Genomic DNA, 24,532 nt, shown 5'->3' on the forward strand with positions numbered 1-24,532 from the left:
ACTTGCTTGAAGCTATACTTCTGGTAAGCGGTGGACTCAAGGTAACGTGTGTTCGTTTATGAAGTGCCTACTATGTGTCAGGCCCCGAGGGTACTGAGTGTTCTCATCTTTCGGTTATTGGGCCAGGTTCAAATGGTGGCGAGGGCGGCTCAGCCCTCTCAGAGTTGGTATTTTAGTGGAGATGGCCCATCACCGTCACCCCATTTCCCGGGTAAGGGAACAAAGGAACAGAAGGGCAAGAAACTGCCCCGTGTCACGTGGTGCTGAGAAAAGAGCTAGGAAAAGCAGACCCGTTCCACTGGTGGGGAAACTGAGGGCCAGAGAAAGGGAGAGGTTTGCCCAAGGGAGTTCAGGGACCACACCCGCTGACCCGACACCACGCTTGGCCGCTTGGCCCCTCCCCACAGGAGGCGGCCCCAGATCGGGCCCCGCCCCCGGTGCTCGCGGCCGCGTCCCTGGCAGCCCGGGCGGCCGTTTCCTGCCTGCGTCGCTGGGCGGGCGGCCGGCCCATCTGGCGGCCCCCAAGAGGCGGCGCGGGGAGGCGGCCCAGACTCGCTGGAGCCAGGCGCCGGCCCGCGCCCCCCGCCCGCCCGGAGAGCCCAGGTGTGGCCGCGGCGGGGGTGGGGGTGGTGCCTTCCTTCCCGCTCGGCCCTTCCTGACGCACCCGCGGGCAGGATGCGTCCGCCTCCCAAGACCCGGCCTGGAATCGCGGAGGGAATCCCAGCGGTGGGAAAGCCGGCTGGGGTCGGAGCACCCCTCCCCAGTATCCACTCCTTGTGAGACCCCGGGTAAGGCTTGCCCTTCCTTGGCGGGGTGGGGCCCAGTCTTCCCACGTGTGCAAGGACAGATGAACTCTGACCTCTTGGATCTCGAAAGCTCTCGCCTTGCCTCTAAGGGACCCCGGACAAGATTGTGGAAACCGGAGGCACCACTCCTGCCGCAAGTGTTGACATTATTCACTTTTTCAGCCGTTTCAAGTCTATTTCCCCATCACAGTTTCAGCTCGGGGGGGGGGGCCGGGGGGGGGAGCTGACCTGTGTTCCCTGCTGTGCCCACTGACTTGACCGGTGCCCAGCTCATTCCTGGTGCTGAGCTCTGACAGGGTTATCTCAAGGCTTTAACCCCAGAGGTTGGAGCGGCCCTGGGAGGGTCTTACCCATTTCACAGCTGAGGAAACAGGACAGAGCGGGCAGGCCCCTCCAGGCACAGGGTGGCAGCCAGCCCTGCTCCGCCAGATGCTGACCCTCTTCTCCAGCGCTGCTCCCAAGGAAGGGAACCCGGAATCCAGTATCCTGATTTATGTCAAACAGCACCTGTGGTGAACACCGTGGTCTTGGAAGCCAGACATCCTGGGTTCAGATCCCCCCCTGAGCACTTAATGTCTCTTTGCTTCAGTTCCCTTTATCTGTAAAAATGATGGTACTACCTTACAGGGTTGTTATAACGATCACATAAATGTTTTTAAAATACATAATATCTTGCTAGAAACATGTTAAATACAAAGGAAATCGTATCAGGGCACTCAGCAGGGCTGGTCCTCCCCATTGGAGCCCCCTGCTGCCTACTGTAGTCAGGGGAAATGGGAGGCCAGAGAGGAACACTTCCTCTATCAGGGACAGAACTTGGGGGTTTTGGAGCAGTTTGTTTCCCAAGAGTCCACCCCTACCCCAGGGTGAGGCTGGCACCAGGCCCACCCAGAGCCCTGCCCAGCCACCCGCCCACCCCCACCTCTCCCGCGTGCAGGCCCAATCCGTGCCCGGCCTGGTGCCATTTTTCCATGGGACTCTGGCGGTGGCGGTTCACATCTGGAGTCTAGACTCGGAGGCTCTGCGGGCCGGGCCTACCGCCCGGGCTGGGCCACCGCTGCCCGCTGTTTGCTCAGCTGAAGCTGGTTAATTGGAATTAGAGTGGCCTCTGCGGTGCCGGCTGGCCGGGCGGGCCCTGGATGGCCGCTGCCGAGGTCTGTGGAACATCTGGCCGGGCCAGGACGGTCATTAGGTGGCAGGCGCCCGGCGCCACTGCCACCTCAGCCTCCGCCGGGGGCCGGCGGTGACTCAATGAAGCCTTTGTGGGCCCTGGGCCGCAGAGCCAACCATGCTGTGTGCCTGGGCTGCCTGCCCCATCTGCTGCCCTCAGAGGGGCCTTGTTCCAGGACCACACGGCCTCCCCTCTGGAGGCGGCAGGAGCCGGCAGGAGCCGGCAGAGATCCGAAAAGCCCCTGAAAGGGACCCCATGGCTGGGAGAAACCTTTGAGATTTCCTACCCTTCCTTTCCTTCTCTGTAGGCCCAGAGAAATTGGGCGGCTGTCTCAAAGGTGCCCAGAACAAGTCAGTGACGCAGGCCCAGGGTCTAGAGGGGAGCTGCACAGTCCTTAGGAACTTTGGAATTCAGCGTGGATTGCTTGAGGTCATATCCACCTCCGTGGGCAACCCACCTCAATTGTCTCACTTGCACAAGGGGACTAATACTAGCACCTGGAGCCTAAGACGGAAATGAAGTGAAATCCCGTATGGAGGTGTGATTATTATAGAGGTACTTCCTATTCTCTGCTCATACTTGTCTTCTGGCCACCTCCAAACTGTCTGGAAGCCACTGTTATTTCCAGCCTTTGAACCCGAAGCTTGGGCAGGAGAGCTCTGGAATGGGAGTTGGAGGCCTGAGTCTCAGACCGGTGGTCACCCCCTCCCACTTGTTTCTCCACCCAGTGACCCCGCACCAGGCAGGTGGAGAAGGGCGGTGCCCATGCCTCGCCTGGTCCACTGGAGATTCTCCTACAGGTCTGGGCTGCTTGCTGTCTTCAGCAAACTTTGGAGAAACGCTGGCTCTGAGATCTCCAGCTCTCGGGCCTGGATCACCTCCCAAAAGCACTGGGCCTCCTGTCCTCCCACTCTAGCCTCTCAGGGGCCCTGGCCCCTGTGCTGTGAGTGGCGTCAATGTGGGGGTGGGGTGGGGTGGGTGGCTTCTAGCAACAGCATCTTCCTGGCCTTGCACAGTCATTGTGGGAACAACCCTGGGAATGAGCAGAATAGGAATGATGGGGGCTTGATCTCCAGGGTGACCTAGAGTCCAAGTGCTCTCCAGCTGAAGCCATATGGACATCAGGCCCAGAGAAGCAGGCTCCTGCCAGCCTGGGAATAAAATTTAAACTCATCCCTGGGGTCCATGAGGCCCTGCACATTTCACTAGCTTTGCAGATACTGGTCCCCTTGCAGAGTCAGGTCAGCTTTTTGGTACTTTCCTTGTGGACTTGCTGGGATGGGTGGGTGACACATAGAGCACCTGTCCCACAGCCTCATAGCCCCCAAATGTTGGAGGAAGTGGCAAGGAGAACTGAAAGGGTGGGGGTGGGGGTGGGGGGAATGAAGGCAGGCTCGTGGGCCCCCTCTGCTGGCTAGAGGGTATCCATGGGAGGCTGAGCTAGCCAGGCACTGGGTGGGCATCCAGGAGTATGGAAGGACCTGGAAGTCGGGGCCTCTCCCCCAGGTTGTGAGAGTTCACAGTCCCCAGGAAGGGGCTTGCAGGGAAGTTTCTGGGTGGGAGGGTGAGAGCTAGTAAAGTCAATGCAAGATGCTGGGTGCAGAGAACCCCTCCAGGGGCACAGTGGCCTGCCCGGGCAATGGGATGAATTTTTAATGTAAGGCAAAGTCAGTCCACAATACAAAAGTCTAAAAATCAGACCCACTTTTCCCACCTGGCCTCTGGGAAGGTGGGGGAGTTTAGGGGCTTCCTTTGCCTGCAGGGGATGTGAAGGGGCAGAAGAAGGCCAGAGAAGGGGGAAGAGGGGATCAGGCCATGGGAGGCCCTGCTGGAGGGATCCTGCTGCCCCCGCCCCTCTCCCGGAGCTGCCAGGCCTCCTGCGCCCTCTGCCCGTGCAGGCCTATGCTGGTCCGTCCCCGCCTGCCTGGTCTGGCCCTCAGAGGGTCAGGCACCAGCCGCATCATTTCTCCTTCTTCTCCAGCCCCTTCGATGCCGAGGCCTCTGTTCCCTCTTTGGATCCCTCTGTCACTGCTGCTGGATCCTTAGGATTTGACTCTTCATAACTGACCGAAAAACAAAACAATAAAAAACAACACCTTTAGAGGAGGCGGAGGGCAGAATCTCTGGGCCCCGCCTCCCCACCATCCCAGGAAAATCCCTGGGCACACGAGGAACACCAGCCTGGCATCCATGGCCCAGCACCTTCCAGTACTTGGCCCTGGCCCCACTGTATGCCCTCCTCGGACAGGCTGCTCTCTCCTTTCTCTGTGCCTGGTGGTGCCACGAGGTGGCAAGGGCAGTGGCAGATGGAAGAAGGGCTGGTTGGGCTTGGGTGGACTAACTTTAAGCTTCTTGAACTTTCCACTGGAGAGAGTGGGGAAAAAATGGGGCAACCAGGACGAGGCTATGGAGATGGGCTGCTTCCCAGAGCACATGGCAAGGGTCAAACAACTCAGCCCCAGGGGTGCAGGCAGGTAGGGGATTGCTCTACTGGCAAGTAGCAAGGTGCCACTCTCGAAGGCCACCACCCTGGCTTAGCTCTTGCTATGGGCCCCATTTATTGAACAACTGAGTTCACACCAAGGATAGTACCTGTATCTCTTCCCCAGGTGAACCCCATGAGGCAGGAATGTGCCCACTTACAGATGAACAGAGCGAGGCTCTGGGAGAGGAAAGTGATCTGCCCAGGGTTACATGTAAGAATATCTACTCCTGGACGACAAGGGCTGTACTGTCCGCTCTCTCGCATGAGCCCCACGCTACCGGTGAGGACAGTGAGGTTCTAGAGGCCTGTTCTCGGCCCTGAGGCTGGGTGTAGTGACTGCCTCATGGCTGTGGAGGTGCCACTTGCTGCCTGCCCCTGGCAATGCTCCCTGCCCCGTACACTGGAGCTGGGATGTCTGCCCTACCTTGGGCCCCGGGGCAGTGGGGGGAAGCGGGCAGGTGGACACCCGCCGGGCATTACATGGCGCTGGGATTCTGCGGGCGCCGGCGGCGAGGGCCAGCTAGCTTCTGCTGCATGGAGTCGGCCAGGCTGGCTGGGGAGCCCGAGACTGTGGGGAAGTGGGTGAGTCTCGGGGTGTGAGGCAGGATTTCCGCCGAGGACTCGTAGCTGTGTGAGAGACAGAGAAGACAGAAAAAAGAGATGGAGAGGAAAAGACGGGAGAGGACAGAGACTTCTCTTGCAATGAGCAGGGAGCAGAGCCGTGTCTTAATTTTGTCTTCCTCTGCACTCTTGGACTCCGTGGAAAGAAGCCGGAATTACTAGGAGAATAAAATGATGCACCCGTACAAGGGGACACTATGCAGCTGTGCAGAAGAGCAAGGATGCTCTAGATGTGCACGTGCTGCTGCAGAAACGTCTCTGAGATCTACCGTGGTGTGAAAAACCCAGATGCAGAATGCTCGGAGAGGGCCACCGGCTGTGTAGGAGCGTGCACACGCACACGTGCTGTTAGGAGCCAAGTGTTCTCGGAACGTCTATGCGACAGAGCTCTGAGATGGCTGGGGTGTCAGGGGGTTTTCCTTTCCATGGCTATGAAATTTGGAGCCATGTGACTGTGTTACCTATTTAAAAATAAACAAGGGAATAAAAAAAGAGAGAGCCTCGTAAGGGAAAAGTAAAATAAAAGGTAAGGTGGAGAATTAGGGAGAGATGGAGAAAGAGAGAGACCACCTGCTTTTTCACCTTAACCAGAGGATATCCTGGGGGTGGAGGCAGAAGGGGTGTAGAGTGCCTAAGTGGTAGAATATTCAGGGGAGCCCAGCACCGAACAGGTGCCCTGGCTGTGGATATTCAGAGCTTGGCCCAGTGTGGACACAACAGGACTGGGACTGGCGGGAGGGGGTTACCCCAAGGCAGGCGGGTGGCTGAGAATGGATGGGCCAGAGGGTGAGGGCAGGTGCTAAGCTCAGACATCAGATCCCACCCCTGCCCCCAGATCTGCCTCCAAGTTCATCCCCCAGCCTTGCGTGAGTCCATAGGGCTTTGCCCGGCCAGGAGATTCGGGCAGGCAGGTTGGGAGCCTGGGGCTTCTAGGCAAGACAGGGAGGGCAGAGGCAGGTACGGGGGAGGGGGTGAGTCACAGGTTCCCCTGCAGGCAGCCAGGTGCACAGATGGCCCTGGCAGGCACTCGAGGGACAACTTGGAGGCCAGGCAGGTGGAGCTGGGTGGAAGGCCCCCGAGTGGGCAGCTTCAGTCGCAGCTGGCAGCTATTTCTGGGTCCCTGGCAGGCGGGGTCAGTGGTGCTGGGGAACAGACACCTGTCAGAGTCACGCAGGCCTTGGGGTATGGGTGGGGCTGTGCACAGGGCGTGGCAGGTGTGCGTATGGCCACGGGGAAGGGGTATGTGTGTGAGTGAGACATTGGCTGAGACAGAGCTGTGGGTCAGAGCCATTGAGGCGGCTCAACAGGGACTGACATTTGATTTCCAACCTGGGGCACCTCCCACCACACTAGGATCCTCCCTATTACTCACATGGGAAAGCTGAGGTCGGGGAAAGGAAGGACATGCCTGAAGTCATGTGGCAGAGTCAGGCTGGGAACCCAGGGCTCCTGACAGTGGGGCGGCCTGGGGGGAAACTCTCCCAGCCAGTCCCTTCTCAAGACCCAGCAGGCATCTGGATGTGGGGGCTGCCTTCCCCTGGCTCTCGGCCCGAGGAAAGGTGCCCGCTGGCGCCACAGGCCAGGCACCCACATGCTGGCAGAAAGGACAAGAGGTGGGCTGGTGGCAGGAACAATGTTCCCCTAGAGACGTGTACAAGCAGCCCCGGCAGGCCCCACTAGCTGCCTGCAGGTGCACCTGGGCCATGCGGATGTCCGCCCCCTGCCCTGCCTTACCTGAACATCTCTGTCACTTCTCCCTTGGCCAGTGCCACCAGGACGGGAAAGCCGATGCAGGCGGGGACCAGGTATAGAAGGGCAGGCTATGAGAGAACAGAGGCTGGTGACAAAATGCTGTATAGGGTACCTGCTCAGGGCCACACCCATCACTCCAACCGTCTTCTGGGAGCAACTGAGGGACAGTGACTGCCCAGGTTCCCAGAGCAAGTCAGTGGCTGGGCCCTTACCTGGGGCTCCTGGCTCTCTGACCAGGCTGCTCCTCCTTGGGAGGAAATGCAAGGAACCCAAAGAAACTCAAGCATGCAGGGCTTTAAGGGTCCCCAGGAGTCTGGCTGGCAGTATCCTAATCACCTGGGACATCAGGTTCAAACAAACAACCTCCTGGGTGGGTCCTAGTCCCAGAGACTAGGGGGGTGGCTGAGAACAGATGAACCAGAGGGTGAGGGCAGGTGCCGAGCTCAGGCTTCGGATCTCACCCCTGCTTCCCGAGTCTGAGGGTGGAAGTCTGCGTCCTTAACAAACACTCCAGGAGCTGTTGTTACAATAACATGACCCAGGCAGTCTGGCTCCAGAGCCTGTGTGTGGAGACTCCTGCTGAAGCTGGGTTTGGAGGGCAGGATGGAGCATGTGCTGGACACACTATGCCGAGCTCAGCCTCCCAAGGAACACTTCAGCCCATCTCCAATTCCCTATGACCGTCCTCTTGTTCACAGGAGGAAGGCTGAGGCTTCGGGAGGACAGGGGACAGCACAGGCCTCAGCTATTAAATGGTAAACTGGGGACTGAACCTATTCTTTTCCCCACAGCATCCGAAAGTTGGACATTACTGCCCAGCCCTCCATGACCACCAATGTTCCCAAGGGCCTGAAGACCCCGTGAGACGTGACCCCACTTCCTTCTCCAATGTCACCTGACCTGCCCTACTCTGGCCACAATGACCTGATTTTGGTTCTCCTTGTCACCTCCAGCCACAGGACCTCTGCACCGGGAGTTTCTGCTGCCTGCGATGCTCTTCCCACCTTTGCCTAGACTCCTCCTCCTCGGACCTCTGCTCAGTTTTATTTCTCCGGGGAAGCCTTCCCTGGCACGGAGCCAGGCCCCCTTGTTATCCACTCTCAAGGCCCCCTGCCATGCCCTGCAGCATTCTCTGGCAATGTGGAGTGGAACACTGCTGTATCATTGCAGACTTCAGCCTCTCTGCTGCTAGGCTGTGAACTTCATGAGGGCTGGGTCCACGGCTGTCTTGGTCACTGCTCTATTCCTGGCATTTCGGGAGGAGGCCTGGTAAATCCTAAGCAAGCGGCTTCTTCATGGGTGCTCGCAAAGTTAAGAGGGTGTCTTGTAGATGTAAGGTGAGACCTCACTCCGAAGGGGAAGCCAGCCCCTGCTCAGAGGACAGGACTCCAGAGCCCCCCAAGCCTGACCTTCAGGCCATTTCTTGGCACCTGCCACGCATGGGTCATGAACCACACCGCTTCATATGTATTACTTTTGGAGCTAGTAACACAATCTGAGTTCTACAGACGATGCTACTGAGGTTTAGATAAGGAGAAATGACTCACCCAAGGCCACACGAGGTGTGTAAATGGCTGAGCTTTTCTCACTATATTAGGTGTTTGCTGAGTCAGGACTTGGGTGAGTTAGGCTTTAGGCCTTTTGGAGAGCGATAGAAATGACAATGACTAAAGTCCACACCAAAACCTGTGAAAGGCAGCCACAGGAGTACTCAGAGGAAAATCTATAACTCTAGGTGCATTTATTAGAAAACACCAAAGACTTGAAATAATTTTAACTTTCAAGTCAAGAAGCCAGAAAAGAATAAAACACCAAAAAGTAGAAAGCAAATAATGAAGGCGAAAAGCAGAAATTTGTGAAACAGAAAATGAAATAAATACAAACTTAATAGAATTTAATTCCTGAAAAGATCTCCTTATACTTTACAGATGAAGAGACTGAAGATCAGAGGAGGGAAAGGACTGCCCTAATCACACAGCTGGCCAGGATGTGGCTCCAGGGGCCTCTGTCTCTAAGTCACCAGCACCAGGCTGGGCAAAGTACAGGGCTTCCCGGGGGAGGGTGGAAGAAGTGTGGCTCCCTCCAGGCCTGCCTCACTTGAGGGCCGGGGGCCACTGAGGCTCCTCTGAGAGGTGGCGACTTTGCTAGCATCACAGGAATACACGCCTACTATTTTCCTTCCTCTCCAGGCACCAAGGAACCTCTCCAAAACTGGCGCTGAGGAGAGGCTAGGATGTATAGCTTGGGATGGTGAACTGGGTGTCAGGCTCCCGGCTTTCCGTCTGGCCTCTGCTCTACTGTGTGACCACAGCTAAACCGCTTCCCTCTCTCTGTACAATGAGGACACTTGATCATCTTGGAGGGGGCTTTTCTAGGAGGCTGCCAGACCCCTGGCTTGGAGTGGGTTTTTGGTAGAGGCTACATGGGTTGAAAACCACTTAAGCAGCACCACTGGGACTTCCACCTAGGGAATTACTGGCACTGGGATTGCCTGTGTCATGGAGAGGAAGAGGGTCTTCAAGAAACAGGCTGCCCTTGTGTCCTGGATCCCCTTCCCAAGATTTCCAGGGGGAGGCCCAGGTGGATGACGGGGCAATGGCTGCGCTGCTGCTTAGGGGGCAGCACAGGCCTGGGGCCAGGGGTCAGGAGTCCGGGGCTCCAGCCAGGGCCCAGCTTAACTTGCTGTATGACCCAGGAAGTCTCCTTTTCTCTCTGGCCTACAGTGTCTCTGCACAGAGGACCACCTCTCCAGCCAGTATGGGAGCTCCCAACCGGATCCTCGAGTCTAGCCCAGGCAGCGGGCTAGGCTGCCACCTGGTGGCCTCTCGGGGAATGGCTCCGGGCCTGGAATCTGGGCTGGGAGCAGAGACCTCCCAGACCACTCTGAGTTCGTCCCCCAAGCCAGGCCCAGTCAGTCTCGGAGACCTTCTTGTCAGGTGTGTGTCACTCTCGGCTTGCAGGCCATTTGGGGTAGAAGTGAATAAGACATGGCTCCTCACTGGTTCTTGGTTTCTCTACCTATAGGCTAGGGGACTCTGGCCCTTGGACATTCTGTAGAAAGAGACTACTATTTGGTTCATAAACATCATAGGTACTGTAGGAACTAAATGAGTTAATGAGCAAAAGGGTTTAGCACAGCGCCTGGCACAGAGTAACTGCTTAACAAACAGCTCTTGTGATTAATTCAAAGGTGGCTTCTCTGTGGCTGGTGCCCTGGGGAGGGGAGAAAGCGGGGGAGCAGAGGGAGTGGAGGATGGAGGGGACAGTGACAACAATGACAGCTACTACTACCTGGGCCAGGCACAACTGTGAGCACTTTCCTTACGCTAACTCATTTCGTCCTCAAAAAACTCCAAGCTAGCTACGATTAACTAATCTCACTTTTTTTTTCTTAATTAACTACCACAGGAAATCAAGCAGGACTTCTGCAACCTGCCCACAGTCCTGCTCTGAACAGATGGGGGAGTCTGGACTTCCTCCCCCGAGTCCCCTTGGCCTTCATTTCACCCAGCCTCTCCCACTGCCAGGGGTTCAGAGCCTGGGCTTGGTTTCCACATGTCACTAACTGGGATCCTTGCTCTAGCACATGCTTGCCATGTGGCACCTGACTTCCAATTCCCTTACCTGCTCGTGAGGACCCTCGGGAAGAACTGAATGGAGACTGGTGTACGGGAAGGGCCCTGCTTTCCAGTACTCAGCAAGCCCATCTGCTGGCGGTCTCCTCCTTGTCGCCCCCTCCTCAGGTCTCAATAAAAGCTCTCAGCCCTCATCCACCCTGCTTCACTCTGCGGCGGCTCAGTACCCATCTTGGTGGGAGGAGGAAGCAGAGGCTGGATGCTTGGGGAGTCAGGGAGGGCCCCGAACAGCTTCTCCCTCATCCGGTAGGGTGGGCACCGGGCTGAAACACTCAACACCCACCCGACACTGTTCCACTGGCCCCACTCCTGAGGCTCAGAAGCTGCAGCCTCTCTTTCCCAGGCTCCCTGCAGTAGGGGCCACGTGACCCTGATCTGGCCCATGAGATTCGAGCAAAAATCTGACAAGTGTTCCGGGAGAGGTTCTGCCTTCCTGATGAAGGCCACAGGCGTGGCTGGCATCCGTGCTCCTCTCCCTTGCCACTCATGTGCCTGTGCTCCCTGGAGAAGCAGCAGCATCCTGCCATGGGGGAAAGGCCAAGGGTCACAGGTGTGCGCACTCTGACATCGTTGGGGAGCACCTACCTCTGGGTTGCTTGTGTATGCGACAGACAAGCCCCAGGTATGTAAGTCCCTACTACCTGCAGTGAGAACATTCCCGAGGCACCGAGCACGGTCCTACTCACCTGAGCGTGCTTGAAGATGTGCATGATGAAGATGGTAAGGCCCAGGCCGAAGATGTAAGCCGCGAAGCTGGTGTAGAAGTATGTGTGGGTGTTCTTCTTTAAGCTTCAAGAAGGTGTGGGGAGAAAGAGGAGGAGGGTTAGTTACAGGCATGGGAGCAGCGCCACCTCTTCCGCGGGGAGAGCCTCCATGGAGGCTGGCTGGGACGGCTGAGAGTTTGGCACTGGCTGTGTATTCAGGTGCTGCCCCAGCCGTATGTCTTTGGACAAGTCACTTTCCTTCTTTAGGCCTCAGTTTACTCATCTGCAAAATGGGAAAACCACGACCCATTTGCTCAGTGGTTGCGAATATCAAGTGCCATGACCTGTAACAGTGGCTTTAAGACTTCAGCCAACATACAAGTTCCCTAGAAAGCTTGTAAAAAATCCCTCAAAACCAAAAAACCAGCAGACTTTCAGGTCCAAATCCCAGGGAATCTGATTAAATAGGTCTAGGGCAAGGACCAGGAACCTGCATTTTTATTTATTAAAAAAAATTTTTTTTAATGTTTTATTTATTTTTGAGACAGAGACAGACCATGAGCGGCAGAGAGAGAAAGAGGAAACAGAATCCAAAGCAGCCTCCAGGCTCTGAGCTGTCAGCACAGAGCCCAATGCAGGGCTCAAACCCACTAACTGTGAGATCATGACCTGAGTCGAAGTTGGACACTTAACCAACTGAGCCACCCAGGCGCCCCCAGGAATCTGCATTTTTAAAAATTATTTTTCATATATTTTTTAAAGTTTATTTTTGAGAGAGAGAGGGAAGGAATGCGAGTGGGGGGGAGGGGCAGAGAGAGAGGGAGACATCTGATCCGAAGTGGGCTCCACACTGACAGCAGAGAGCCCCATGTAGGGCTTAAGCCCATGAACCATGAGATCGTGACCTGAGCTGAAGTCAGGCACTCAACCAACTGGACCACCCAGGCGCCCCTACATTAAAAAATATATATTTATTTTGAGAAAGAGAAAGCACATGCAGACGAGTCGGGGAGGGGCAGAGAGAGGAGAGAGAGAATTCCAAGCAGGTACTGTGCTGTCAGCACATAGCTCGGATGCAGGGCTCGAACTCACGAACCATGAGATCATGACCTGAGCTGAAATCAAGAGTCAGATGCTTAACCGGCTGAGCCACCCAGGTGCCCAGGAATGTGCACTTTGAAAAACCACCCAGGAGAATCTCACACGGGGGAGTCATGCTTTGAGAAACACTGACACAGAAGCTGCAAAGCTGAGTTATTACTTTTCAGTACAGTGGATGTAACAGTTCAGCAACCTGTTCTGTACGCTAAATAGACCCTGACTACCATGGATAAAGTGCCAGTCGCTTCCTGGAGGCAGTTCATCCAAGATCAGCCTCAGAAGGGCTGGATACACTGCCATGGCGGGACTTCCCTTTCACATCAGCTCTATGACCTCCGTGTGTTCCCAGCACCATCTGTGGAGTGAATGAGTCCTTCCAGTCCTTTTTCTCCTTGTCCTGGCTGCTGCTGAGCCCAGAGCTGCAAGTGCTCTCGAAGCTATGCTGCCGTGGACCCTGCGGTGAAGCTGACCACTTCGGGCATGCCGCCCGGATTCTGGAACCAGCTCTGAAGGGCTAGCTGATCCTGCAAATCCAGGCTAGGAAGGAGATCCCGCCTCTGAGGGTGCTGGCAGCCGAATGTGAATCTGTGTCCCTAGCCAGTGGCCCAGGGACTCTCCTGGGGTTCTCTCCGTATTGCCTCTGAACAGCCAGGACTACAGCCAGTTGGCACAGATGTGCCTCTGCTCACAAACTGGCCAGGTCCCTTCCAAAGGCCGTCTGTAAGCCCATGTTCGTGAGCTCCGAGTGGTACCACACAAATAACCCAGATGTACGTCGGCAGGGTCAAGTTTCATAGGCCAATTCGATTTCAGTGACACTGGTACAGAGTTTCTTGCTATCACTGTCAACACCATTACTGCTTTTGCAACTACTGGGCACGAGGAGATTAAGAAAAGTTCATGAACCACCTCGAAATTCAGCATATATGCTGCCAGCCTTACACAGGGAAGACCGGGCGCCACCTGCTGGTGGGAGGCCCAGGGGCCCAAGTGCTTAGTTAACAGTGCAACCTCTTCTGTTGGAAGTGGGGACTCAAGTTGGCCCCCTTCCCTCTCCCTGTGCTCACCTCCTACAATGGATTGAAAAAATCTGAGTAAAGAGAGGGCGGGAGCAGCTAGAGCAGCTGGGATGCAGTGACCCGACCCTCGGTTGATAATACATGGTGACGGCTGACTGGGCTGCAGCTGGGTTGCCCTGAGGCCCTGTGCTTACTCCCTCCAGATTTTCTTGGTAATACACTACATTCAGAATGCGAAACCTTAGCACAGAAAGGTCAGCTCACTTGGCAAGGACACACAGTAAAAGCACTGTGAGTACCACTAGGACCTTTCGCGTTTAAATCTCTCGGACCGTGATCCTTTTTTCTTTCTGGCCGTAGGCTCTCTCAACACTCAGACGTCAAGTGCAGACAAAATCAGAATTGCACTGGCTGCCGTGGAGGTGGAGGGTCTGATCTCCAAGTTACTCTTCTGGGCGTCTGAAAGCCTCTGGGAAGCCCCTGGAGTACCTTGCCCAGAGAAGGCCCCCCACTCATGGAGCTCGAGGGCTAGAATTTCCAGGTAGCTTACCTGATGTCAAAACGTAGCAGCAAGGCAATGAAGATCCCTGTGGGCAGAGAGCCAGGGTTAGACGGTGGCAGGGAAACTGGCACTCAGGAAGGCTCGGGGATGGGGTCCCCTGCCTGGGATGGGGAGGAGTGGGGGGTAGTAAACTAACAACGCATCCGGGTCCCCAACCTCGTGTTCCCAGTCATGCAGCAATCACTGGGGAACAAGGGTGTGGCCAACACTGCCAACTGCCAGCAGAAATCCCGCTTCTCTGCCATCAGGCCACCTAGAACAATGAGAAGGTCCCAGGGGTTTGCTTTGGTCTGGGACCACACTGACCCGGCACCTCAGAGCACCACACTGTGTCACACTGGGCCCATCCACCCGTATGTGTCTTGAGGCCTCCTAAGTACCAGGCACTGTAGGCAACAGTAAGCAAGACCACTGCGCACACAGAGCTCAGCTGAGGTGGCAGGAGGTAGACAAGCTGATCAAACAGTAACAAAATGCAATGTAAGATCATACCGTGAAAGGGTGCTTTCTGTGTCATGGGAAGGTCTATCAGGAGATATGCCAGGCTAGGGGGAGTGGACGGAAAGAGGAAGGCAGGCTTCTTTGAGGAAGTGACACTTGCCAGGGAGAGGGAACGGCACGTGCAAAGGTCCCGAGGAAAGAGGGGCTGGAGTTGTGGCAGGGGTCAAGGCGCCAGCTGAGATTGCACGCAGCCCAGAGCAGGAGATGCAGGGGCTGGAGCAGCCATGCAGGGAGGGCCATGGGGCACAAGGAGGAACTGGGTCTCCATCCTGACTAAGGGACCACGTGGAAGAATTAAATTACAAGCAGGGGAAAAACCTAAACAGATTCTGAAAACAAATCATGTGGCAATTGCTTGCTTGGAGGGAGTAGGAGCAAGAAGACCACCCGGAGGCCCTGGGGGAGCGCAGGAGAGGATTAACTCTGTCTGCCCGCTGCACTCCTATTCGCACTTCAAAACCCAGCCCAGACACCCCAAAAAGCCAGAGTCCCCGAGACACAGCAGGCTAGCCCAGACTCTGTATGCTGTTCACATACCAATGTCTGTCCCCCTTACTGGTCTTTGGGCTCAGACAGGGCAAGGGCTGAATCTCGTTGAGAGCAGGCTCTCAAGAAACAAAACATTCTGTACTGATCAGAAGCACCGAATGGCAACATACGACTCTTTTTTATTTTATTATCTTATTTTTTACTTATATTTAAAAGATTCTATCCTTAAGCAATCTCTACACCCAATGTGGGGCTCGAACCTACGACCCCGAGATCAAGAGTCACGTGTTCTGCTGAGCCCGCCAGGCGCCCTGACACAGGACTCATATTAAATTGGGAAATCAATTAATCCTCCCTGAAGACCATGAGGCTGTGTGTGAGAAGGAGTGGGCGGGTGCAACGAGAAGATACATGCTGCCTTTCTGGAAACAAAGCTGGGAACCCAGTGCCCTCCCCCCCGCCCCCCACGGCCGAATTCTACATCTGCTCTCCTACCAATCCAGGGGCCAGAGTTCTGCTAAGAGCTTTCACTCCTAGTAATGCATCTGGTCCTCAAAACAACGGTCTGCAGCAACCCGTTATCCTCTGAAGAGCATCACTGGGGCGCTGTGAGGGTGCCATCAACCTCCACCTACAGAAATTGCTCAAAGACTTAGATACACAGGGACGTGCAGTGACGCCCCGTGCACGCCTCAAGTCCAGAACTATAGCCAACAAGGATACCGGGGAAGTCTGTGGGGGTGCCTGGGGCGGTCGGTGTCCTGCACAGTGGGTTGACTGCTTTCCAGGATTCAGTTTCTTCTGTCTGACGGAACTGCGTCTCCCTGCCTCCCAGCACTGCAAATTATGGAAACTCCTGAGTTCAAGACCATACCCCCACGTGCCCAGGAACGTGAGCAAGTCTCTGAATCTCAGTTAACTCATCTGTAAAATGGAAATACCCTCTAGCTCCCTGGGCTGCTAGGAGCAGCAAAGACACTGTATGAAAAGCATCCGGCAGGGTGGTGGGCACGAAACAGGTGCCTGGCGAATGGTAGCTGTGCTCATCATCCTCTTCTCACTGTAACTGCTCGTAGAGGGCAGTTCTGACAGTGAAGCCCTTCTCTGCGGACAGACAACTTGACCTGAGTCCTGGCCCTGGCCCTGAGCCAGTGTGTGAAGGTGTGTTAAGTCCATTTACTTCTGAGCCTCAGTTCCCTCACTGGTAAAAGAGAAAACCACTGCCTTACCGCACACAAAATCCAAGTGTCACGACGGAAGTGCCTGTGCCACCTCAGGTTATTAGACCTGCTGTTACTTCTTCGAGTGAAGAATAGGTTGGCTTTTCATTTGTTCTTTCTTTCAAGCAAGCACCAGGGGTGCATCTGATCCTTTGAGTCTGAGCCTCTGGACTACAGGAACAAGTGTCCCCTTTGGACCCCTGTCACCAGGATGTGCGTATCCCGGGCACAGTCGCTGCAGCTACGCGCAGAGCAGCAGCTCTGAGTCTTCTGACTGGTGGTTCAGGCTGCCGGCACCCCAAGGCAAGGCTGTGGGCCCCCAGAGATGCATGCCCACGGCCACTGGTGCACTGGCGCCCACATGCAGACGGTTCAAAGGTCAGCTCATGTGGACGAGCAGGCGCGTGCCACACGTCCCTCTGCCCAGAGTACAGGAGCCCACGCTCACGGCGCCGGTGTCCACACACCCGGGCACATTCTCCTGGGAGCTGGGGGAGGAGGACCACAGGGGCCTTGGCAGTTCTAGCATACTGGTAATACCTATAAACACTGGCAAGGGAAGCGTACGTGTGCAGGTGTGAGAAGGGTCATGAACTGTGTTTGTCACAGAACATGGTTCGGTCGGCCACAGACACTCTTGCAGCTCTTGAGTAAGGTGTGTTCCGTCAGATCAGAAGCTCTGTGGGGACAGTCTCACTCACTGCCGTCCCTCCAGTGCCCAGCTCAGGGCCAGGCATGTGATTGGCGCTCTACAATGTGTGCTGAGACCCTGGGCTGAGCCACGGGGTGGGTGTCTGGAATCGCCCGGCCTCACCCTTCCAGGTTCCCGGCGGGTGAGACTGTCACACAGTGCTCCTGCCCCACCTTTCAGTCCCTCCACCACTCGCACTGCGGCCCCCACCCCATCCCCGTCACCTGGAATGACGATATCTCCAAGTCCCAGCATGGCAAAGTTGTCTGCCTCGAGGCCCTTCTCCAGCAGGTCCTGGGGAAACACCACTGTGGGGGGGGGGGGGGGAGGCGGGGATGTAAGGAATCGGCGAAAGCCCAGCTCTGACCACCTCCCAGCCTCCCCACCTCTGTGACACAAAACTTGCACACCCGCGGTCAAGGGGGCAGGGGAAGTAAGAGGATGCTGACAGGTTGAACGGCAAAGCCTCCACCTGGAATCACGGCCGGTTAGAAGAGGAAGAATCGAAGCTAAGACTCACACACCATACCCTTTCGGTGACCTCTGATAGCTCTGGACCCCTTTGGTTAAGTGGGATTGACCCTAAAGCCACATGTACAAAAGAGACCAAAGAGCCCATGAGGTGCTGACATCTCAAAAGGCTTTCCGTCTCACTACAGCAGGGGTAGAGACAGGTGGTGGGCCTGGTCCGCAGCAGGGAGCACCCCGGCTATGGGCTCCTTCTGGATATGCTGAATGGAAAAGGCCACATTCCTACACTCTCTGTACTTAAAGCCCCCCACTCGAAAACCACGCTGACCCACCTGCTTATTTATATAAACACACACTGAGATAAGTGCCTCCTTCTGTGTCCAGTTACGGCAAGAGGTGGCTGTCACCGGACTTCACCCACAGCATCTTGCAAGCTATGCAGGAGAGCAATTAGCTGTGGGCTTCAGGGTCAGACCGAGTGGGTCTGAATCCTGGCTCTGCTTGTGACTTTGCACAGGTTACTTAACTGCTCCGTGCCTTAATTTTCTCATCTGTGAAACAGGTATAACAGAACTGACCCCATAGAGCTGTGTGAGGATCAGATGATTTGCACACATTGTTAACCGTCACCCCATGCCTTCTTTTTTTAAATTTAATTTTGGTATGTTTTTATTTATTTTTGAGAGCGAGCGAGCGAGCGAGCGAGCAGGGGAGGGGCAGAGAGAGGGAGTCACAGAATCTGGAGCAGGCCCCGGGCTCTGAGCTGGTAGCACAGAGCCTGCTGTGGGGTCTAGCTCTGACCAATGATATGCAAGCAGAGGTAAACTGGGGGAGGCTTGTGCCTCCCTAGTGAACACCCAGATGCCCTTCCCCTCCTACTTCTTCCCACATTGAATGCACAGTCAGTGATTTACAGATCTCATTCAATCTTCCCAATCCTGCTACCATCCACTTCGAAGTGGCGGATGTGGAAACCAGGCCCCAGAGAGGCGAAGTCTCTTGCCTAAGGCCACACAGCCAGCAAGTGTCAGATCTGGGATTCTAGACCAGGCAGCCTGACTTAACCACTGTGCTACCCTTCCTGAGCTCTCCGCCTAGCAGTGGAGGGCAATGGGGCTTCTCCCCACGCTGGAACCCAAGTATGATAGTGTCACTTCCCCCTTCAGAGTCTTCCAGTAATTCACTCACCACCCACTGGGCAGCCCAGGCTTCTTGGCACGATACTCTTGACTTCCCCAACCTGGCCTCTTTTCTGCTGCTCCCCTAAACTCAGCCATGAGAATCCCTGCCCGATTCTCTGCTCCCGGGGCCCTCCATGCATTTCTGTGCCTCTGCCCTTTGCATACTGCTCCCGCCTGCTCCGCAAACATGTGTTCATCCTTCATGAAAGCTTTCCTGGCACCCTGGCTGGCTTCATCTATCACAGCACGTGGGGAATAGCTGCTGTTCCGGCTGGCCCAGCATCTGTTCTTCTGCTGGAGAACTGCCTTGCTTTACATCCTTAGTTCTGGGGGACGGCCAATTCAAATACTGTGCTCCCAGACACTGAGGAGGGCAGTGACCCAGGCCTGTCCATTGTGATACCCCATCTTCCCAGTGGGAGGGCCTGGCTCATGGGCTGGGTTGGGCCCCATCAGTTTATTCAAGCCCAAGCTGGCAGAAACTCCTTTCCTCGGGGTCTCTGAGCCGGGACCATAGCATCTGGGAGCAGCGTTGGCCAGGAGCCTGTCTAGCTCATGGAGGCCAGTCTGCAGCAGTGGTGGGTATGACTGTGAGAAGGACAGTTATTTCTTGCTTCTCCAAGGCTGGCTTCACCCTGGCTGCCAAGTGCCCATGGCGCTCACTTCTCAATGACGATGCCTTCCCAACAGGACGCTATCCTCTTCCTTGCGATCGGCCCGACTCATCCCATCTTCTTCTTTGGGTCTCGTGATCCCAGGAGGTGACTGAGTGGTTTGAGCCTTAAACGTAAAGCTAATCATACTTTTCCCACCTCCTTGCTGATGACCAGTTTGGATTTGGGCCTGTGGGGGAAAAATTTCTCTCCGATGAGAGAGACACAAAGTTCCCTCTCTGCCCCTGACACGGGCAGTTAGTGCTAGGAACTGCGGCAGCCAGCTTGGGACCACGGAGTGATGAGCTGAAGGGACAGGGGAACGTGTTGAAGACGGTGGTGTGGACACTGGAGCAAGCCAGCTCTTGGGGCCTCCACCCTGTGAGGGTCATTAACTCACTCCTGAGACGCTCTGCCATGGGCCTGCTATAGCGTGAGATAAAATTTCCGCACTGCTTGGGGCGCCTGGGTGGCTCAGTCGGTCGAGCGTCTGACTTCAGCTCAGGTCATGATCTCACGGTTGACGAGTTCGGGCCCCGTGTCAGGCTCTGTGCTGACAGCTCGGAGCCTGGAGCCTGCTTCGGATTCTGTGTCTCCCTCTCTCTCTGCCCCTCCCCTGCACATGCTCTGTCTCTGTCTCAAAAATAAATGAATATTAAAAAAAAAATTAAAAAAAAATTTCCGCACTGCTCACTGACGCCTAGGTGCCTACAGTTAGACTTTCTCATATTTATACAATGGGTAGCTACACCAAAGAACAAAACCTGAGCAGTGGGAGGGGTCTGGGACAGACGGCGCCCATAGCTAGGCATCTAGTGAGGCTTCAGGTCTCAGCGTGGAATCTCCTTTCCTGGAGAGTCCTCGCACGCCCCACCACAGGCTGTGTCAGATGCCCCCTCTGTACTGGCTCCCCTCCAGCTCATCCCGTGTCACACTCTACCGGGCCCGAGCGGCCGGACGCCAGGCCCTGGGCAGAGGGTGGCTGCGCACGAACACAGCCAGATGAGTCTAAGAGGGGAAAGAAACCAGCCTGAGACACAGGGAAGCCTGGGGGAGGAGGAGGTGCATGGGGAAGAGCCAAAGGAGAGGTACTGACCAAAACAGGACTACGAGGGGAAGGGCCATGAGGCAGAAGCAGAGGGGCTCCCCACAAGGATGTGGTCACTTACGTTTTATTGGTGCCTCAAAGGACTTGGCCACTGTCACCATCACGTTGGTGCCAAATACCTAGGAGGAGAAGACAGGAGTCTGGAGGGAGGTGAGGGCCAGGTGGGAAAGAATGGCTGTCCTAGGGGTTCTGGATGCGATGCTGCCTGAGATCCGCAGGGAGGGGCAGGGAGTGAGGAGGCGCTCCAGAGCAGATGTGAAGCTGAGATTAGGTGGCCACCGATACTGGTCACATGGACACCTCATGGGGCTCCTGGTTCTGGGCAACAAACGGACGATTCGAAGGAGCTGGAAGAGGGCCTCCGATGGCCACAGCCAGGCCTCCTGCTTGCCCAGGGCTCTGCCCCTCCCAAGAGATAAAGTCCTTCAGTACCACCCACTTAAGGTGGAGAGAGGCTGCATGAGGCCAGGGAAAGGGGGCCTAAGTCAGGCTGACCTTGATGCCTCGGCAATGCCTGTCGAGAGTGTGCGTGGCAGGTCCCTCGGCCCAGGGCTGGTGTGTGCCAGGGCGTGCTGCCAACAGCAGCCTCTGTCCTCGGATCAGTGCCCTCACTGGGCCCATTCATCATCATTAACCGCCCCTGCCTGAACTCTGAGTCTCAGTTCGCTTGCTGGGAAGACATGGGAAAGGAAGTGCCCTGCCAGGGCCACCAGCGGGAAGAGGCGAGAGTGGCTGGAAGGCACCGGGCACACCGTGGGCTCGTAGCCGAGGGGGGAGTCTGTCCTCTCATCGTTTCACAGAGGAGGGCAAGCGGACCCAGAGAGGACCCGCTCCGGGGTCTTGCCTTCCGCCAGATGACTGCCACCGGGGCCAGAGAGACAGGGAGGAGGCAGCGAGGGGCCCTCTGTGTCCCTGCCCGACTCACCCAGAAGACATCGTAGATGAAGAGTCCGCCCAGCAGGATGCAGCCGGTGCTGACATTGTTCAGGTGTAGGAGCTCCACCCCGTTAAGGGAGAAGGCCAGGCCGAAGAGGTTGTTGGCAATCCAGTGCTGGGGAAAGGGGGGAGTGAGATCAGCTATCTGCCCCCTCTGCCCCCACGTCCCCTCCCCCGGGCCCTGGCTCCTTACCTTCCTCAGCAGGTACCAGACGCCCACAATGCTGCTCAGGCCCAGGCACACCAGGTCCTTGGCGTCAAACTCATAATTGATGATCTCTGGGCAGAGAGGCCGGGTAAGTCCACTCCCCGGGGCGGGGCTGCCCCTCCCACCTGTCAGCCCCTGGACGGAGGAGGGCATGGCTGTGGGCACCGTCAGAGCCTCCCCAGCACCCCCCCCTCCCCGATTTCCTAGCAGAGGGACTGGAGGCCCAGAGAGAACTCAGGCCTGGCACAGGGTCAGTGGGAGGTGGTCCGAGGTGCTGGAAGCACAGACACAGCATTTGTAGCTGGGTGACCTTGGGGGAGGCAGTTCCCTCTCTGAGCTTCAGTTTCCTCCTCTGTAACAAGGGGGTTGCAGCACCTCCCCGATAGAGCCGCCACGGGGACCAAGTGAGATGGTCCTTAGAAATCACTCAGCACAGTGCCTGGCACACAGTGGGTGCTCAATGAATACTAGCTGCCACTGAGCCCCAGTCTTTAGCTAGGTCCCAGTTCATTCAGGAGTCTCTCTACTTTGCCACCAAAGGAAACCAAGAAGGTTGCTGGCAGCCCTACCTCACCAGCAAAGGAGGAAGAAGTAGGTAAGAGTGGGAGGCCTGGAGAGAAAGCAGGAGGGAGTCCGAGTCTGCTCCCGTGGGGAGCCCTACGGTAGACGTCCCTTTACAGCCAATCTCTGTCACTTTCAAGTTTCCTAGTGAGGAAGCCTAGGGAGGTGGTGGGGTTTGCCCATGATCACGGAGTGCAGCCATTTCTTTCAGATTCTGGAGTGGAGTGGACTGCTGGTTGGCCCCAATTTCTGTTCTCTCCTCTGCGGTAATAGCACCCTGGCGATTTTTTTTTTTTAATTTTTTTTTCAACGTTTATTTATTTTTGGGACAGAGAGAGACAGAGCATGAACGGGCGAGGGGCAGAGAGAGAGGGAAACACAGAATCGGAAACAGGCTCCAGGCTCTGAGCCATCAGCCCAGAGCCCGACGCGGGGCTCGAACTCACGGACCGCGAGATCGTGACCTGGCTGAAGTCGGACGCTTAACTGACTGTGCCACCCAGGCGCCCCCACCCTGGCGATTTTTAACTGGACATGAGGTCAGTTAGCTCATGGCCACATCTTCTGGCTTGCCCTGTAGCTAAAATGGGCCCATGATACAGCTGCCTCTCCCTCCCTGTGGAGGGACGGTACATCATCCTGGGCCTAAGGGCCACCCGAGTGTGGCAGAGTACAAGACAGATGAAACCTGGGACCCCAAAGACTCTGTGGTGTAAGCTTAGCCTTTTTTTTTTTTAATTTTTAAAAAATGTTTATTTATTATTAAGAGACAGAGCATGAGCATGGGAGGGACAGAGAGAGGGGGAGACAGCAGAATCCCAAGTGGACTCCAGGCTCTGAGCTGTCAGCACAGAGCCCGAGGTGGGGCTCGAACTCACGGAGTGTGAGATCACGACCTGAGCTGCAGTCGGTCGCTCAACCGACTGAGCCACCCAGGCGCCCCTCATAGTTCTCAATTTTTTTTCAAGCCAAAGAACCCCTTTTCCAAGTCTTGGTGGGAGAGTAATCACACTAAAAGTAGGTATGACACAAGGAGCCATGACAGCTAGCTTGACTGAGTGCTCCTGTGAGCCAGGCAGGGTGCTGAGTGCTCCCCTCATCACGTACTCACAGTCCCAACAACATGCCTATGAGGGAGGTACTAGATTATCATTTTCATTTTACAGATGAAAAAAAAAAAAAAACAACCCAACAAAACACCCAAGGCTCGGAGAGGTAAAGGCGTTCACCCAGAGTCCTATGTGTAGGTAGCAGCAGAGTGGGGACGGGAGCCCAGGCGGTGTAATTCGAGAGCCCACCTTTTCCATCACTCGCTTTGTTGGAGAGCCCCGAATTTGGAGACAAAGGGGAACGGAGGTGGGAGATCCCCAAGGCAAGGGAAAGCGGGCAGCACTGACCTTCCTTGTTCTCCCCAGAGCCCTGTGTGAAGAGCAGCTGGTACTGTCGATTCGGGAAGTTGGCTGGAAAAAACTTATTCATGAAGGGGCTGGAAGGAAAGACAAAGCAGGTTGGCAAACTGGGCCCCCACGGGCAGTCACAGCCCCAACACCACCCCAGCGGCACCCACTCACAGCTCTTGCCCTCTGGCACCCTCACGGCTGCCCTGGTGGGGAAGAGCCATTGTCCCTATTTTACAGATGGAAACAGAGACCCTCAGAGAGTTAGTGACCGCCCGGGGTCAACACCTGAGGGTCTCTGAGCTGAGACGCGAACCTAGGCCTCTGGACTCCTAGTGCTTCCACACTGCCTCTTGGTTATGGTCCAAGAAGCACGAAGCAGGGGCAGACTTCCATGTAAAATGCACTTTTAGGACAGCAAGAGAGGCCAAAGCCTGGTCCGCTTACTGTCTCCGTGAGAGTCCTTTGTCAAGAATGCCTATTCTTTGACTCCCTTCCAGACCTATCAAGTCAGATGACCTGATGGCTACTGCCTACCTCTGACTCCATGACTTGTCAGGCCTGGATTTTTATAAACTCAGCTGGACTCAATTAGCTGGATGAATCACAGCCCCAAGGTGGGGGGTAGGGGGTGGGGGGAAGCACCTCACATTCACTTCTTCCATGAGGCCTCTGTTGCTCAGGATGGGCTTAGCTTCATCTCTGGAAAAACTGTCTCTGATTATCCAGTGTACTCTATGCCTTGGCCAGGCAGGCAACGGAAATTCTTTTCTGGATCACCTTCAGAGAAAGATGAGCAGATAAGGACCTCTTGGCCCAGCCTGGCCCTGGGGGTAGCCCAGCCCGGAAGACTATTCTGTCATATACCAGGCTGTGTGGCCTTGGGCGACTCACTTCAGTGGCTCATCTCCTCAGCTGTATGTCAGGGTAATAATACCACTGTCTGAAAGGGTCGCTGTAAAGATAGAGAGAAGGCAGGGAAGAGGCTTTAGTCCAGCTCTGGACCCACAGCAGGGAGGTAAGAACTGTGAGTGTCCATCAGCATTGGCACTTGTCCAGAGCATGAGCTCAAAAGCATTTGGCAACACCGGATCAGACTGACAATGGCAGATGAGGTGGGCAAATCCAGGATGGTGCTCCCGACTGGTAGGTAAATGGAGGCAGGCCAAGAGGTACCCAGGGCACAGCAGTAAAGGCAGGGAAAGAGAGCTCCCTTTCTAAGACCCTGGAGGTTAGAGAAAGAAGATGTGGAGTTAAGAA

At 55.8% G+C, this 24,532-nt stretch overlaps 1 protein-coding gene and 1 long non-coding RNA gene across 11 annotated transcripts in view; one reads left to right on the top strand and one right to left on the bottom strand.

The window, feature by feature from the left end:
- The first annotated feature begins 465 nt into the window (after positions 1-465).
- LOC122496413 lies at positions 466-10,604 on the top strand. Of its 2 annotated transcripts, XR_006300803.1 has the most exons (4): positions 470-788; positions 7,627-8,397; positions 9,559-9,771; positions 10,244-10,604. It is a non-coding gene; the product is annotated as an uncharacterized LOC122496413 (long non-coding RNA). The 2 variants fall into 2 exon arrangements; XR_006300802.1 differs by having other exon boundaries at positions 466-788; positions 7,627-9,771.
- HM13 (histocompatibility minor 13) overlaps positions 3,576-24,532 on the bottom strand; it is a 39,271-nt gene continuing 18,314 nt past the window's right edge. For 2 of the 9 annotated variants that reach the window (XR_006300798.1, XR_006300800.1), the window contains 10 exons: positions 23,273-23,361; positions 21,300-21,439; positions 21,096-21,221; positions 20,232-20,289; positions 16,982-17,065; positions 13,845-13,881; positions 11,157-11,259; positions 6,818-6,903; positions 4,887-5,089; positions 3,868-4,040 (listed from right to left, as the gene is read on the bottom strand). Coding sequence is in view for 5 of the 9 variants with exons in the window: in XM_043602653.1 (XP_043458588.1) it covers positions 3,938-4,040; positions 4,943-5,089; positions 6,818-6,903; positions 11,157-11,259; positions 13,845-13,881; positions 16,982-17,065; positions 20,232-20,289; positions 21,096-21,221; positions 21,300-21,385; positions 23,273-23,361 (919 nt within the window). In the remaining 4 variants the exon portion in view is untranslated. Of the gene's footprint in view, positions 4,041-4,886; positions 5,090-6,817; positions 6,904-11,156; positions 11,260-13,844; positions 13,882-16,981; positions 17,066-20,231; positions 20,290-21,095; positions 21,222-21,299; positions 21,440-23,272; positions 23,362-24,532 lie in introns of all 9 variants that reach the window. The other 7 variants (XR_006300799.1, XR_006300801.1, XM_043602649.1 and 4 more) reach the window with 4 other exon arrangements.

This window comes from Prionailurus bengalensis, chromosome A3 (assembly GCF_016509475.1).
Source record: "Prionailurus bengalensis isolate Pbe53 chromosome A3, Fcat_Pben_1.1_paternal_pri, whole genome shotgun sequence".
In the NCBI taxonomy this organism is placed as follows: domain Eukaryota; kingdom Metazoa; phylum Chordata; class Mammalia; order Carnivora; family Felidae; genus Prionailurus; species Prionailurus bengalensis.